This window comes from Myotis lucifugus, unplaced genomic scaffold, assembly GCF_000147115.1.
Source record: "Myotis lucifugus unplaced genomic scaffold, Myoluc2.0 scaffold_3, whole genome shotgun sequence".
NCBI classification, from domain to species: domain Eukaryota; kingdom Metazoa; phylum Chordata; class Mammalia; order Chiroptera; family Vespertilionidae; genus Myotis; species Myotis lucifugus.
This window is the reverse complement of record NW_005871051.1, coordinates 3,465,660-3,482,312: the sequence shown is the minus strand read 5'-3', so window position 1 is coordinate 3,482,312 and position 16,653 is coordinate 3,465,660. Positions and strand designations below refer to the sequence as shown.

The following is a 16,653-nucleotide window of genomic DNA, read 5'->3' as shown; positions in this document are numbered from 1 at the left end:
CCGGGCTGGGTGCCCGGCGCCGTTGGCACAGGCGGCACGGGCGGCACGGGCGCCGGCACCATGTTCCTGCACTCCGTCAACCTCGGGAACTTGGCGTTTTACGCCTTCATGGTCGGCATGGCCACCCTGGGGCTGTGGGACGTCTTCTTCGGCTTCGAGGAGAACAAGTGCAGCATGAGCTACATGTTCGAGTACCCGGAGTTCCAGGTGAGGCGCCGCCCTCGCACCTGGGCGCGCCCGCCCGGCGCGTCCCCGGGTTTCCTCCGCCCGGGCTCCCCGCGCCTCTGCGCCCCGCTCCTCCCCACCCGGCCTCTGCCTGGTCCGCCCCGGAGACGGCGGGACCCCCCTCGCTTCCCTCGCCTGCCCTTTGTGTCCTTTCTCCACGATGGGTGTTTCCTAGGTTCCCCGAGCATCCTCGCTGCCCCGCGCGGAACTGCTCCCCTGCCCCGCTGCCCTCTTCTAGATCCCAGATGCCATGCACGGGCTTCACCCCCCTCCATTCTCAGCCCCTCTCCCTGCGTCCAAACCGCGTCTCCCCCGCGTCCCTGCGCTCACAGGTGCCCCGACCCGCCTTTGCTCCCGCGCGCCCAGCGGTGTGCGTGGCAGCTCGCCCAGGGGTGTCTGGAAGGGACCGCGCTCCTGCAGGGCGGGCAGTGGCTGCACAGTTCCCGGGGCGGCCTCGGGGGCTCCGGGTTCGCCTCTGGGTGCAAGGCTCACCCGACGAGCACATGCATGGAAAACTGTCGGGGTTCCCGCCTGCGCGGGTTTTGCTGAGCCTCTTGCTCAGCGGGTCCGTGCGTGTGCATGCACGCCTGCGTTCATGCGTGTCGCCTCTTACCGATGGCGTTCCAGATCTCTCTCATGTTTGTTTTTTCTCTCTCTCTCACCGTGTTTGCTATTTAAGAGATGGGCCCTTCTCTCCCTCTCCCTCCGCCCCCACCTCTTCCGTTCCATTTTGAACATTTTCAGTCTCGATCACTTAGCAGTTCAGCATGGGAGACTGGAGAATTTCACTCATGAGCAGCTGTAAGAAGAGGCTGTGACTGATGATAGAACTGCCCGAAGACATTCCCCCACGAGTGATTCTTTTATTTCTAAACGCGTCTCCTAATTAAGGAATACATAATAGCCTCCTCCCCTAAGATGTATATATATACTACATATAATACATATTGATAAAATGCATTGGTAGTATACTTTTAAAACCATAGCAGATTTTTTTTTCTTTACGGTGAAGTATGCCGATCGTGGTTGCTTCTTATAGATCATTATGGAGGAGATATTTGATTATGCTGCTATTATTCAGATGTTAAAACTGCTTAAGGTTTAAACTGCTGGCGAGCTTCCTTTCCCATGGACAGAGTTCTAGTTTAGATTTCATTTGTCTTGAGATTCTTACCTTCGTTCTACATCCGTGCTTATAAGGGGGTGTGATATCAGATGCTACTGAAGGAAATTATAACGTTACTGTTGTCTCTTAATTTCTAAGCGAATATGCTGGTTTATTTTTTATCAGAGTCTGTATATAGTTCAGTAGTTGGGCTTCTAGTTTAGATTTTTTTAAAGTGAAAATAGAGCCTTTACAATCACCTTTGATTTTTATATGGTTTAGTAGTTAGGAAACTCCCAGTAGATTGAAGTAGGTCAACTTAGGTTTGTACTGCCTTGAAGAGTTTGGTTAAAATAAAATTATTGTGAAACAGTGTGCTAATTCCCACTTATATTTAGATTGCCCACAATCACTGAAGCTAGTTTAATGTTTGCAGTAGTAGAATTGCTTAGTGTTGGGAACAAAGCATATGGACCTCACAGTTGGATTTCGTGTCTCATAAAATTGGCAAGACACCGAAAACTAGTGTGGCTCATGCAAAAGAGCTGTTTGGCTTTCTGTTATTGTGTCTGTATTTACTTATTTTGATTCAAATCACCCTTTCGAGGCTTTACATTCTGTTAATGATGTTAATTATAGTGGCAGGAGTTTTGGATCCACATTTTTTGGGTAGAGTTTTATTTTTATTATGTAAGAAGCTACGTTAATTCTCTACAGTGCTATTGATATTGGCACCTTAGCCCCTTTGTTGTGCACACCAGGTTGGGCTATTTTACAAATAAGTTAAAACCTGCCTGTAGAAATCCTTTTAAGTACAGTGAGATTTCTGGTTAACTGAGGTCATTCCATTAAGAGACATATGTCTTTTAATGAATAAAAGTGTTCTAAACTTATTTTGTATGTTGCTTGCTTTTCATTATAGTTTACAGTGAACGCTCTAGTCATTCACAAATTGCTATCCATTCGATGAGATGTCCTAATTGTTGGTTTTCTTCTCTTTCTTCATGCCTTTCCTCTTTTTTTTTTTTTACTGCCTTTTGCATATTCTTTAACAAATCATTTATTGAATGACTGTATCAGGTATATCCTAGATACTGGGTGTAATTACATGAATCAGACCTTGGTGCCTTTGATTTATTCTTTATAATACAGTGGGGGAAAGCGGGAATGTAATGGATAGTTGAAATGTGCTACATGTTATAATTTCACTGTAACAGCGTGTGTCCAGGGCTCTTCAGAGGGGAGCATTCAGGTTCATCTTGGTAGTTAAAGGCCACAGAAAAGAGATAGTGAATTGGGCCATGGAAGGTACATAGTTCATAAGGTGCAGAAACAAGAAAATCGCGGGAGTAAAGAATAGCATTTGTGAATAAACAAGGCCCCAGGAGACACTGCCTAAGCAGTATGTATACTGTGTTACCATTTATGTAAAAAGGAGGAAAACCCATGAACATGTTTTCTTGTATGTATATGTGTAAAATATTCCTGGAAACACAAACTGCAAGCATTAGTTGCCTTCCTGGTAGGAAACTGAAGGCTAAAGGACCATGGGTATGAGAGAGCCTATTCAATGTATAGCCTATTGAATCTTGAATTTTGAAACATAATAAAAATAGATTTTAAAACCTGGCATATCGCCCTAGCGGGTTTGGCTCAGTGGATAGAGCATCGGGCCTGCGGACTGAAGGATCCTGGGTTCCATTCTGGTCAGGGGCATGTATCTTGGTTGCAGGTTCCCTGGCCCTGGTTGGTGGGCATGAAGGAGGCAACCAATCAATGTGTCTCTCATACATTAATGTTTCTCTCTGTCTCTCCCTCTCCCTTCCTCTCTCTCTAAAAATCAATGGAAAAATATCCTCGGGTGTGGTTTAACAACAATCACCAACAAACCTGGCATATCTATATCTATATATATAAAAAGCTAGCGACCAGAATGCCGTAATGACCAGAATGACCAGTTGCTATGATGCACACTGTGGCCAGCAAACTGCCCCTCCCCCAGCAGACCCTGCCCCTGATCGCCCCTCCCACCCCAATAGGGGGTGGGCCTGCTGGCCAACTTCCCACCGTCTCCTCCTCCCAACAGGCCCGGCCCAATCTGCCCCAATCAGGACCTGGCCGGCCAGACCCCACCTGTGCATGAATTCGTGCACTGGGCCTCTAGCGTAAGTTATAAGAAACTAGAGGCCCGATGCACAGAATTCGTGCAAGGGTAGGCCTTCCTTCCCCCGGCTGCTGGCTTCCCAGCCCCAGCTGCCAGCTTCATGGCCCTGGCTCCGCGGCCCCACCCCCCGCCTGCACCCGCCTTGGCCTGGCACTGCCCATGTCTGCCGCCACACCTTCCCCGGTTCCATGGGGAACCGAGGGATCGCCGCCCCCCCCCCACCCCCCCCCGCGTCCCTCTTTGGGCAATTGTGGAGCCCTCTCGGCCTCCCTCTTTGGGCAATTGTGGAGCCGGCCAGTGACCTGGGCCTACCTCTGTGGGGCGGTCATGGGGTGATGGCGGGGCCCCCAGACCAATCTGCCTTGGTTGGCCTGGCTCCAGTGCATGTCATAGCTTGGTCGTCCAGATGGTCGTTCTGCTGTTCGGCCGTTTGGTCGATTTGCATATTACCCTTTTATTATTATAGATAGATTAGATAAGAATAGTTAGAGCCAGGTTTTAATGGCCTCTCTCTTAAGCCTTTATCATCTCTGTATGCAGTGAAGAAACACAGGTGTATGTTTTAACAAGGTATTTCCTTGACAGCAGTATGGACTGGAGTGTGGCAGGGAGATCATGACGGAGAGAGTCGCCTGAGACAGTCCGCTGTCCCTCGGTCTTTTTTATCAGCTGGAGTCTGGGGCCCTCTTACCAGTGAGGTGGGCAAAGGGCTGAGGGCCAGCTCTTTGTAAGAGCTTAAAAACTGCATTCATTTGGATCAAGATCATTTTTTTTTTCTTTTTGGTTAATTGTGGAACTTTTTTTATTTTGCAGTTTTAAATCACAATTAAAAGAGATATATCCTAACCTAAAGACTTTAGTTTCCTAAATCAGTATTTTTCTAGCCCTTGGAAATTTTATAGAATCTTTGTCTTTGGAAAGGGGTCTGGATTAGAGATAAGAACCTGCACTAAGGCAGAGTCAAGGGAGGATGGAAGCAGGGCGGCGTTGTGGGGATACTACTTATGGGTAAAAGCAATCAATCTTCATTAGAGGCCTTTCTTGGGGTAGGGGTGCTCATTGAATATACGCTCTATAAAACTATCAGTTTAAAGTAGATTGGAGTCCTGTTGCTATATGTGTTTTCAAATCTCTCTTCTGTTTCTTTTTTGTCACCATCCTTTGTGTATGCCTGTTCCTTTCCTGTCCTCAATCTGGTCAATACCCCTCCCATTTTTTCCTGCCCCTCACTCCCAACTTGAACTCTGTCTGAAAATGCAGTTTTGTCATTTGCCTACAACTCCCACTTTTTTTTTGTTCTATCTCCTTTTTTCCATTTCTACTTTTTGCTACTCCATATTGGATGCATTCGTATTTTTTAAAAATGTACTCTTTCTCACTACAAAATTGCTTTCATAATAGTATATTATGAAATATATCAAATATAGTCTCTTGCTTGTTTTTCTGTCTCCAGAGAATTAAATATTTCTTTTGTATATTTTATAGTTTTCTGAGTTAAATTTCAACCAATTAAAAACTTTGTTTAGCCCAGCAAGCATGGCTCAGCGGTTGAGCATTGACCTATGAACCAGGAGGTCACAGTTTGATTATGTCAGGGCACATACCTGGGTTTTGTTCTCGATACCAGTGTGGGGCATGCAGGAGGCAGCTGATTAATGATTCTCTCTCATCATTGATGTTTCTATCTCTCTCCCTCTCTGAAATCAATAAAAAAATATTTTTAAAAAACCCCACAACACACACAAAAAAACTTTGTTTAGCTACTGACCTAAAAAGAATAACGGTCTCATATGCACATACTACTATTCTATCAAGTGGTTCACTAAATTGGGAGGGGTCTCTCACGCTTTCTTTTTGCTTAATTTGTACCTAAAGAAAAAGTACATTATGTCATTTTTTATTACGTACAGTGCATAATCAGTATGGGAACTAATTTGAGTTAAAGTACATATACATATATAAAGCAAGTAGTGGGGTTTGCACTTCTCTATTTTGAATATGTGAGGAGATGAAAAGTTGCTAGTATCTTATCCAGTGAGCTCACTCTCTCTAAAGATGTTTTCATGATGTTGTTGGCACAGGTTGTATATGGTAATCGTCTCAAAGGACTATTCAGGAGTGTGTGTGAATAATCAGAATTCTGGTTTTTTCCAGCAGTCATTATCATTTAGTTTTAAAAATCCATTCAGTCGTTGAAGTTTTTATCAAGCATATGTGTAGCATTGCTAGATCATTAAATCTCTTGATGTCACCTGCATAAAATCTAGTGTTCAAAGTAACTGGTTTCGTTTCTAATGGTTTCTTTCCTTGAAAAAAGGAGCAGAAGAAGAGTTTACACTTTACTACCACTTTTATAGGTCCTAGCTCTGGGGGATGACATTAAGACCTAATTTATATTTTGTGGGGAAAATGTTATGGGAGTTACTGGCTCGTTTGGTGTGCGATCACGTGAACTGCAGAGTAGGCTAGCGCTTGCTGACGACCGGTGCACCTGGCTTGCGAAAACCAAAACCGATGCTAATTCATTGGAATGTTTATGGTGCGAGGAGAGTACGTGTCTTGACCGAGACATAGCTATAAGGTTCAGGTTAATTTGTTAAGCACATGGTAGATCAAAGCATATGAAGTGGAGAGAGAGGTCAGGAAGCTGCACTATATAAAACCAACTTGCTTTCTGTGGAATGATGTAACAGCCAGAATATGTAGTTGGGCCTGAGTGAAAGGAGAGACATCACAATACTGTTTAAAGTAGCGAAAGAGAATTGATTTGGCAATGGGAAGCTTTCATCATTTCTAAGTTTAAGTATAATTGACACTGATACTAAATTAAATGCATTTTCAATTATGTTACCCTGTAACTTGCTGACATCTACCAGTGTTTTTCTGTTGTCAGTGGCTATTTTGAGTAATTTATCTTCATTAGAATTTAAGATAGTCCTATTTTATGATTTCCCGAAGACCACATGGTTCAGAACCCACATAATTCAAGACTAATTCTCCATATGAATAAACTAAAGTTTGTCCTGTGCATTAAGTTCAGTTTTATCATCAGTAATATTTTTATATTGCGCTCTTTGTGTAATTCAGAATTGGGTATGGTGTGGCTGGATTGTATTAATAAAGTTGGCTTTAAAGTAAAATTGCATTTTTCATTTCATTTATTTGTTATTTTTGCTGTAGAAAATAGAACTTCCAAAGAAACTGGCAAAACGCTACCCTTCGTATGAATTATATCTTTATGGAGAAGGATCCTACGCCGAAGAACACAAAATCCTCCCTTTATCAGGAATCCCCGTTCTCTTTCTTCCCGGGAATGCTGGAAGTTATAAGCAGGGTAAGTCTCGGAAGTCAGTTTTGAAAGCTACGACATGCAGTTGAAGAGTGTAACATACATATTCTGTTAAGTCCTCTGCTGGGCATCCTGGAAACACAAACGTAGGACATTTTGTGTAGAAAAACAGATGTGAGAAATACATAGAAAAGAATGTTGACGACCACTCTGCAAAACGTAAGGAGAAAAAGAGGGTGGAGTGGGTGGGATAAATAGCTGATACTGGGATTCAGGAATTAGCAGAAGAAAGAAGCTTGCATTGGGGATGGAGGGTGCAGAGCACAGAACCTGAAGCGTTGACTAGCAAAGTAAGTCTGGTTTCTGTGATGTTGAACAAGAGAGGAGACGGGTTTCTTTCTCTCAGAGCTTTAAGTTACAGAGCTCTAGCTTCTGGTCAATATGGCCGAGTAGGTAAATGATGTGCTTGCCTCCTCTCATGACCACATCAGAATTATAGCCGAATTATAGAACCACCACCCTTAGAGCCACCTGAAGACTAGCTGAACAGAACTCCTATGACTAAGATGTAAAGAAGAAGCCACATTGAGACTGGTAGATGGGGCAGAGATTCGAAATGGGCTGGTCCCACCCATGTGTGGCAGTTACGAATGAGGAGGAATAGCTCAGCTGCAGATGTCCCCCCTGAGGAGGAGCAGGGGGTCCCAGCCCCACTCCAGGCTCCCCAGCCTGGAGCACCAGTGCCGTAAAGAGTCCCCACAGTCCCTCGCTGTGAAAAGCATCAGGGACTCAGTTCAGGTGAGACGGAAGGCTGCTGTAGACGCAGGCGTCCTCTTAAAGGGCCTGAGCACGGTTTCACTCACACTCGCCTTAAGCTCCACAGAAGAGACAGAAGCTCGAAAAACTCCAAAACCGTTATTATAGCACAAAAATCCTTGTTTAATGTGCACTTTACCCCTTCCCTGTGCAGTGCGGTCCATCGGCTCCATTGCACTGAGAAAAGCAGAAGACATCGACTTCAAGTACCACTTTGACTTCTTCAGTGTGAACTTCAACGAAGAACTGGTGGCACTGTATGGGGGAAGTCTTCAGAAGCAGACCAAGTTCGTGCATGAGTGCATTAAAGCAATTCTCAAACTCTACAAGGTAAGAGAGAAGCTCGCAAGTCAGTCGGGATCAGCCTGCTAGCATCTTTCCTTTTCAGAGGCACTCAGCATATTGTAAATCATTTGTTTATATTCATTGGTGGTTTTGAATTCATTGGTGGTTTTTAAAGTTTAAATTGAATTGACAAGAAGCCTTTCCTGTGAACATAGGGGGGAAATTCTTTTAACTATTATAAATGAAGAGTGCAGGGTATTTCCAAAAACCCTTAGTATGAGTTTCTGTTTCTAGTTATCACTGCACAGCTGGTATTAGGAAGACCACTTCCTTATGTAACCAACTCTAAAGCTAGTCAAGATAGCTGAAGTATGTGCTTTCAGGGTTTGGACAACCACAAGCAGTAAAGGACTATGATCTCTGAAAGAAAGGTACCGTGTGAAGCGAGTTCCATAACTGCTCTGGCTTTCTGCCTGGAAACATTTTCTAGGGCGCGGGGCAAGCAGGTGGAGATCAAGCCAGCACATGGTATCGCCGAGCCAAAGAAGGCAGAGACTGGAATTTGGGGGCTACTGAAAAATTGGCGAGATTTCTGATCAGTGTTGTGGGAAAGAAGAAAATTAGGCAGAGATAGGCGCTCTAGAAATTTGCCTTTTTCGATCTCTGAATGCTACGCTGTGTATGCACAGGTCAAGAAGTAGTACCAGGCAGTGGCATACCAAGGAGGAAGCGATGGGGTGTGTCCACCTAAGGTGCAGTTTAAAAGAGCAGTAAAACAGGCTGACACTCATTCTGTGCCAGCAGTTCTAAGCAGTGTCAGAGGTAAAATACACCTACGTACCTGGGAGAGCCATTCTTTCCTTGGTGTGCCCCAGCGCAAGTCCTGGCAGGAAACAGCTGCTGGGGAATCGTGAGCTGAATTGAGATTTCAGAGGCCACCTGGTGTGGGAATAGGAGTTCTGGCAGGAAACAGCTGCTGGGGAATCGAACACATTGGGCATTCAGGTGACCCCAGAAAGCACATGGCTGAGGATGTTGTCTCTGAGAGCAGCTCAATAGAGATTCCCTGCTCAAGAGTTTTATTTGGGGGCTGGTTATATAAACACCCTATGCCCACCACGTACCAAAACCCCACCCGGAGGGCAGTAGTGATCAGAATAAAGGATATTGTTTGCACAGTTTTGGCATGGTGAGCCATTTTTGTCATTTAGGGAATGATGGGAACCCTCCCAAAATCTAAGGTCCCAGATTGCAGAGCAGAGCCGAACTTAATGCTGTCCATTCTAAGGATAGCAGTTTCAGGCCTACTGTGTTAGCCGTTTTCTGCACAAGGCCCATTTATTCAGACGAACAGGAGAGAAGGCATAGATGAAGGATTGGTATGGAGGACGATGGGCAAAAGTTTGGTTGTAGAACAGGATATTGGTGTGGAGACAGAAGAAATTTTTTTAAATGCGACTAGAGGCCTGGTGCACGAAATTCGTGCACGGGGCAGGGGGAGGGTGTCCCTTAGCCCAGCCTGCATCCTCTTGCAATCCGGGACCCCTCAGAGGATGTTGGGCCTAAACTGGCAGTCAACATCCCTCTCGCAATCCGGGATGCTGCATGTACCAGTGACCACACTTTTCATACAGGTGAAAGGCATCTTGCTGTTGTATCGACAGCTACATTTCTTTGCCCTGACTATAAAAAGTAGTACATAACATGATCCTTCTGAGGCAGTAGTACCATTTTTCCATCTTATGGGTGGAAAAACTGAAGCAGAGAGAAGTTAAGTAATTGGCTTTGTCACACAGTTATAAGTGTCAGAATCAGAGCTGACCACCAAATGTGCAAGCCAGAGTCCATGCATGTCATCGCTGTATCATTCTGTTTTTTCAGTGTTAGAGTAGTCTTGCTAGGTTTTAATTTTTAAATCTAAGAGACTGTTCCCAATATATAGGGTAGGGTCCGTAGGCCTGGCCAGCAATCAGGGCCATCTGCTGGCACCCGCCTTGGCTGGCGGCCCTACCCCCCACCACCTCCTGGGGGGCAGACGCTCAATGTAGTAGCGTCTGGGGCAGCTTCTGCATTGAGCGTCTGCCCCCGGTGATAAATGCACGTCATAGTGACGGGTCGTTCCGCCGGTCGTTCTGCTGTTCAGTCAGTTTGCATATTAGGGTTTTATTATATAGGATACTTATTTAAGAAATAAAATATGTCAGTGAATAAATGTTATGGAACATTGGTTTATTTTAAACCCAGGTGCATAATAGGGAAATGATTTGATGAGGTGTGTCAATATGATGTGGTAGTATATTGCTCTGACAACCATAATTTTTCTAGCTTTTCTATGGTATTTCTAATTTTTAATAAATGACCCTATAAAATCTAATATTGTGGTATGCACCAAATATAATTACAACTCTTACATCCAATATAACAAATAGTGAAACATGATTTGCTAGACCCAAGTTTTCTGATTTTGGTTCAGAAATTCAAAGCATGGCTATTAAAAATGTTTGACAGCTCTGACCAGTTTGGCTCAGTGGATAGAACGTCGGCCTGCAGACTGAAAGGTCCCAGGTTCGAGTCTGGTCAGGGGCATGTACCTTGGTTGCGGGCACATCCCCAGTAGGAGGTGTGCAGGAGGCAGCTGATCAGTGTTTCTCTCTCATCGATGTTTCTAACTCTCTATCCCTCTCCCTTCCTCTCTGTAAAAAATCAATAAAGAAAAAGATATTTTAAAAAATGTTTGGCAGAACACAAAATAGTATGTACACACTAATTATACGAAAATGTGTTTCTGTATCTCATGATAGGAGGTTAGATAAATAGTTTATCTATGTATATAAAAGCCTAAGCGGCCTTTCGACTATTCGACTGGTAGCTATGACACGCACTAACCATCAGGGGGCAGACACTCAACACACAGGCATGGAAACATGGAACAGACTGATGAATCTTAGAGGGAAGGGGAGAGGTGGGAGCGGGGGAAGAGATAAACCAAAGACCTTATATGCATACTAGAGGCCCCGTGCACGAATTCGTGCACCAGTGGGGTCCCTCAGCCTTGCCTGCGGGGACCAGGCCAAAACCGGCAGTCCAACATCCCTCAAGGGGTCCCAGATTGCGAGAGGGCGCAGGCCAGGCTGAGGGATCCCACCGGTGCATGAATCCATGCACCAAGCCTCTAGTTTTTTCTATAAAATTGCTCATATTTAGAGAGATGTATTTAGTATTGTCTTTATGATACTGTTAATTATGTGTTGGTTATTTTTTTTTTTAAATAGGGTCAAGAATTTGCTCCAAAAAGTGTGGCGATAATTGGTCATTCTATGGGTGGCCTTGTTGCAAGGGCATTGCTTACACTGAAAAATTTTAAACAAGATCTGCTGAATCTTCTTATTACACAAGCCACCCCTCATGTGGCTCCCGTGATGCCCTTAGACCGGTTCATTACAGGTGAGTGCTGTTACATAAACACTGACTGGCCTTTAGATTAACACGAATCCTTGCAGCTGCTCCCTTCAGAGAGCGCTACCGGTGCATCCATGTGGAAGCAGCTGTTGCAGATCACCTCCACCTCTGCCTCTCTGACTTTCAGCTTCGGCTCATCGTTGAAACTGCTGTGAGTTTTCTCTGTCGATGGCACCTTAACGTGATGGCAGGTCTGGTCGTCCCTGGGCACGTAGGCTTCCGCTCAGTTATTCTTGAGGATGACTCCCTGGCTCTTAAAGTTTGTTTAAACTTCTGTGTTTTGTTAAGTTGCCAGGACTCTATTCAAAATAAGCTTATTTTTAAGTAAAATACTAGGAATGTCTTGTTTTTCATAAAGAGTCCTGCTACCACTGCATGCGGTGAGGTAGAATTGTGAATATTTATTGAGCTCTTACTATGGTTTGGGTATTGTGTTAAAGACTTTACCTAATGTGTTATTATGTCACTTAATCCTTAGAGTCCTTTGAGGTAGGACCATTGTTATCCCCATGCTTATGGATAGAAAAAAAAAAGTCCAAGATAAAGTTTTTGCCCAAAGTCACGTGGCAAGAAAATAGTGGAGCTAGTACTTGACCCTGGTAAACTTGTTCCTGGCCCTGTGCTCTTAACTTTTATATGCTGCTAGAGGCCCGGCGCACAGAATTCATGCAAGGGGCTCAGCCCTCACAGCCCCAGCTTTGTCTGGCTGTCTGGTCTAATTCGCATATTACGCTTTTATTATTATTATAGAAGATACTGCTTCTTAATTTAGATACCCTGCTATAATAGAAGAAATAAAATTATGGATAATACTATAATGTTGCAGGGAATTTTAAATGAACAGTACGAGTTTATGCTTGCTGTCATGTAATCAAATAGTGTCACAGGATAAGAATTAAATGCCTGTCTCGCCTTTTTATTAAAGTCAAATAGTGTCTTCACTGCTTGTTGCAAGTTTATGAGAATAGAAGAAAATATTTGGAAAGAAATAATTCTTTTCCCGATCAGTAAATTTACTCCACTTCTTACCCTATAAAAATTTGCATTATCTTAATTGTGGTAAAACTTTTATTTATAGTTCAGATGGCTTAGAAGTTCTGTTTAATATTAATATTATAGATATATCTTGAATATAACAGTGTATCTTGTTGCAGGGAATGGCCACTAATTTTTAATGTGTCTTTTTTTCCTACCAGATTTTTATATGACTGTAAACAACTATTGGATTCTAAATGCTAGACACATAAATTTAACCACGCTTTCTGTAGCTGGAGGATTCCGGGATTACCAAGTTCGCTCTGGACTGACTTTTCTACCAAAACTAAGCCATCATACCAGTGCCTTATCTGTTGTGGTAATCTTTTTAAAGACTCTACTGAAATAGTGGCATGGTGAACGGGGCGTGAATGGAGAAGTAACCTGTTGCTGCTTGGAAATGACTGCTGGGTTGGCGTAGTGCTGCCATGGTGCTTGTGTGTGTGTGCCCACGTGTGCGTGAGGGGAGGGGGGGCGGGCAGAGAAGATGAATGGATAAATATGACATGTTGGGAAGGCAGAGGCATGGGTGCCTGTGTCCATAGAAACTAAAAGTGACCTTAGAGACTTTATGAAAAGAACGCTTATTTATGAGAAATAATTGCATCTTGTTCAAAATCAGAGCCCAGGCATTGATGAGAGTTGTGAGTTTAAGGAAGTGGGGACTGATGTCCCAGGGCCTCTGTTATGTGAGTGCTATGCGGTCTGCGGTGGTAGTGGAACAGTAAACATATCACATACTCTGGATCGCCAAGCTTGAATGAAGTTTCACCCATTCTAAAATTAAAAAATTAGCTTTGGCAGTGTAAACAGAACCCTGTTTAATTCATTTGCTGATTATTCTTCCCTGCTAGGACATCAAGTATATGGTCTTTAACTGGGACACGTCTTCCCTGCTAGGACATCAAGTATATGGTCTTTAACTGGGACACGTAGCCTCTGTAAAGTGAGTTCAAGTTTCCAGTTATGATCTTAACTTTTTAAACTCAATATATACATATATATATACACACATATATATACGTATATATACACATATATATACATATATATACACATACATATATATACACACACATATATACATATATATACACATACATATATATACACATATATATACATATATATGTATATATATATCATCTTCAACTAGAACTTAGTTTCTACAAACATCCATAGTTCCTTTTGCTTTGGAGGAGCTGGCTTTGTTTCATGGCTGTTCCCTTTGGAGATCCCCTTTGCTCTACCTTAGGTTGCTGTGCGTTCATGAAGCAGGATTTACTGAGTGCCTGCCATACCTAGAACAGAAATCATTAAGCTCCGCTGCTGTTACCCACCATTGTCTTATAACTGGAGTTGTGGTTTAGCCATAGTAGCTTTGGAACAAAATTGGTAAATCTCTCAAACCTCATTATTGGTACGAATCTTATTTCGATGTTGAATGTTTTGGGCAGATGTTTGCTGGAATCCCTCAAAAGATTAAATGTCAACTCTGTAAAACACATATGTAGTCGTCAGTCATATCATGTAGCTAATTTCCTGGGCTTGGTCTGGCCCATGGTGCTGTATTGATACCACATCCTGCAGCTTATTTTTGAAAGGACTTTGGTCTTTTCAACTGTGTGTGTGTGTGTGTGTGTGTGTGTGTGTGTATGTGTATGTGTCCCTGTTTTCTAATCCATTTGATAATATATTGTCTTCAAGGCAGCTTGTATTTCTGATGAAAATATTTTACCTCTTAGGGAGTTTTCTCAAAGCTGGTTATTTTATGACTTGAGTTCACTTTGGTTTTTTAGCTCCCAAATAGTCTAGGGCAGTGGTTCTCAACCTTCCTAATGCCGTGACCCTTTAATACAGTTCCTCATGTTGTGGTGACCCCCAATTTCATTGTTACAAATTGAACATAATTAAAGCATAGTGATTAATCACAAAAACAATATGTAATTATATATGTGTTTTCCGATGGTCTTAGGCGACCCCTGTGAAAGGGTCGTTCAACCCCCAAAGGGGTCGCGACCCACAGGTTGAGAATCGCTGGTCTAGGGTCTTTCACGTTTTAAAGTATGTTCACTTAAAAAACAATTATGAAGACATAACAGTGTTTTAATGATTATCTCAAGAATGGTTAAGTGACATTTACATCCACTGGGGCTAGAAAAATGACTGAAGTTTGAGAGCCCGTTGTATGGGTCGGGGAGACTAACCTGTTGTTTTGTATACTCACGCAGGGGTGGATGGCACGTACACACGGTAGAGGTTTACATTTTACTCACAGAACTGCCCTCGGTGTGTATTTAAGTTGGTGCATGGTGTTCAGAACCCGTAGCACCAGCCTCCTAAGGGACCTGGGCTGACGGTAGACACCACCTGCCTGAAGGTTTTACTTTTGAGGCTGCTCTCATTGTTACTATTTCTACCCATGAGAAGGGGGAAGAGGAGCAGTCAGGCCTGGGCATGGCACACATCACTCCTGTTCACATACTATCAGAGAAAAGTTAGTCGCACCCTAAAGTGAGAGAGGCCAAGAGGTAGTCTAGCCAGCTGTGCAAGAAGGCAGGAATGGGTTTTGGTAGACATTCAGAAGTTTTCAACGAGATCATGAACACATACCTTTCTTGTTGGTGTGGCCTTTCCCCTTTCCAACTCCAGCACTGACGCGAGCCCATTGTATGTTCTTGGGAGTGCTAAGTGCTGTCTACTGTGAGTTCTTACTTGACTGAGCACCTAACATCATCCTAGAACTACACTGAACTCTGGTTGTCTTAACGTGTTACGTAAGCTGCCAGCAGGAATTCCTGAGTAAGATAACTAATGTTTTATTAGGTTCAACAAGTAAGCTGCTAGTATAGATTCCTCCCACTTCAGAGCCTGATTGGAGGGTGTTATGGCATTGTCAGAAAGCCTTCTGCAAATAGTACATTTTTAGGAGCCTTTGCCCTTGTCTCTCTAGTTAGTAAAAATTCAGCTAGTGAATTTTTCAGTATAAATAGGTCTGGACCCCACTTGTGAGAGTCTGTTTGGGTAGTTTTGATACTGTGATCAGACATACGTCTTTTGGAAAACCTCTCCAGGCTTAAGCATTTCTCAGGCACACCCTGATTAAGAAGTAACATCTTAGACTTTACCAAGTGGTAATCTAGTCAGAGCTAAAATTACTAAGATATCTATTGTAATTTACCCATAAACTAGGATTTTTAAAGAATCATAAATTCAGCCTCTTGTTAGAGTAAAAAAAAGTTAGGCATTAAACTCAGAAAGGAATCTGGATGCTTTAATAATTTTTAAAGGATAATGTAAGTGTGACTAAGCAGTAATGACAGGGAAATATCTTAATATTTTTGGTTCATCTTTTACAAAGAATGCATCATTTAAAAATGTCTGTGCATCATAACCTAGTGAAACTAATGCTACATGTTTCTAAATATAAGCTTGTAAGAATCTCAAGCTTTTTGGAGGATAAGGAATGTGCTTTTCTTAAGTTTGATTTTTTGTTTCTTTCCTTTCAGAGCTCAGCAGTGCCTAAGACCTGGGTCTCCACAGATCACCTCTCCATTGTGTGGTATGTTGTGTAATTTACTCTAATGGCTTGTGGTGGTCCTCTTTTCTCAGCGGTGCATTGATTAGTTTATTAACGTTCTTAGAGCTTTATCCATAAATAGATTTGGGAGACAGGTTAACTTAGGGGCTTAGAACTCTAAACTTGGCTCTTGTCTCAGTGTGACCAGGGTTTCCTTGACAACCGAGGTCATCATCTCAGAACCAGTAGCATCAGTCTCAAATGAAGCTAGCGTCAAATATCAAAATTTTAGTTTGTCATATTTGGGCAGATCAAAGGTACTTGTAGGACATTGAAGCTCTCGGCCAGTCACCAGACTCAGGGACTAGATGGATGCAGCATTGGTTGTTCTAGAGTAGCACATGGAGCACCAAGTAGGAATTAGATTTACCCTTAACATAATAAAGAAAGAGATTAAATATAGGTCAAGAAATACCTAGACCAGTGGTCAGCAAACTCATTAGTCAACAGAGCCAAATATCAACAGTACAACGATTGAAATTTCTTTTGAGAGCCAAATTTTTTAAACTTAAACTATATAGGTAGGTACATTGTTATTAACTTAATTGGGGTACTCCTAAGCTGGCCTTTGCTAAAAACGTCCTCAATCTGAGGGGTCGACCTCAGCGAACATACCCCCACTTGTTCTAACACCACTTCTTCAAAATAGACTCGCCCAGGCCGAAAACCGATCTCTGCGCATGGGCCACAAAGTT

General features: G+C 43.1%; 1 protein-coding gene across 10 annotated transcripts in view; it reads left to right on the top strand.

Annotated features, from left to right (window-relative positions):
• Positions 1 to 36: 36 nt before the first annotated feature.
• The window catches only part of PGAP1 (post-GPI attachment to proteins 1), a 64,825-nt gene continuing 48,208 nt past the window's right edge, over positions 37 to 16,653 (top strand). For 6 of the 10 annotated variants that reach the window (XR_002830999.1, XR_002830998.1, XM_023759844.1 and 3 more), the window contains exons 1-6: positions 37 to 207; positions 6,675 to 6,828; positions 7,754 to 7,929; positions 11,157 to 11,328; positions 12,540 to 12,697; positions 15,888 to 15,940. Coding sequence is in view for 7 of the 10 variants with exons in the window: in XM_023759844.1 (XP_023615612.1) it covers positions 61 to 207; positions 6,675 to 6,828; positions 7,754 to 7,929; positions 11,157 to 11,328; positions 12,540 to 12,697; positions 15,888 to 15,940 (860 nt within the window). In the remaining 3 variants the exon portion in view is untranslated. The other 4 variants (XM_023759836.1, XM_023759847.1, XM_023759848.1 and 1 more) reach the window with 4 other exon arrangements.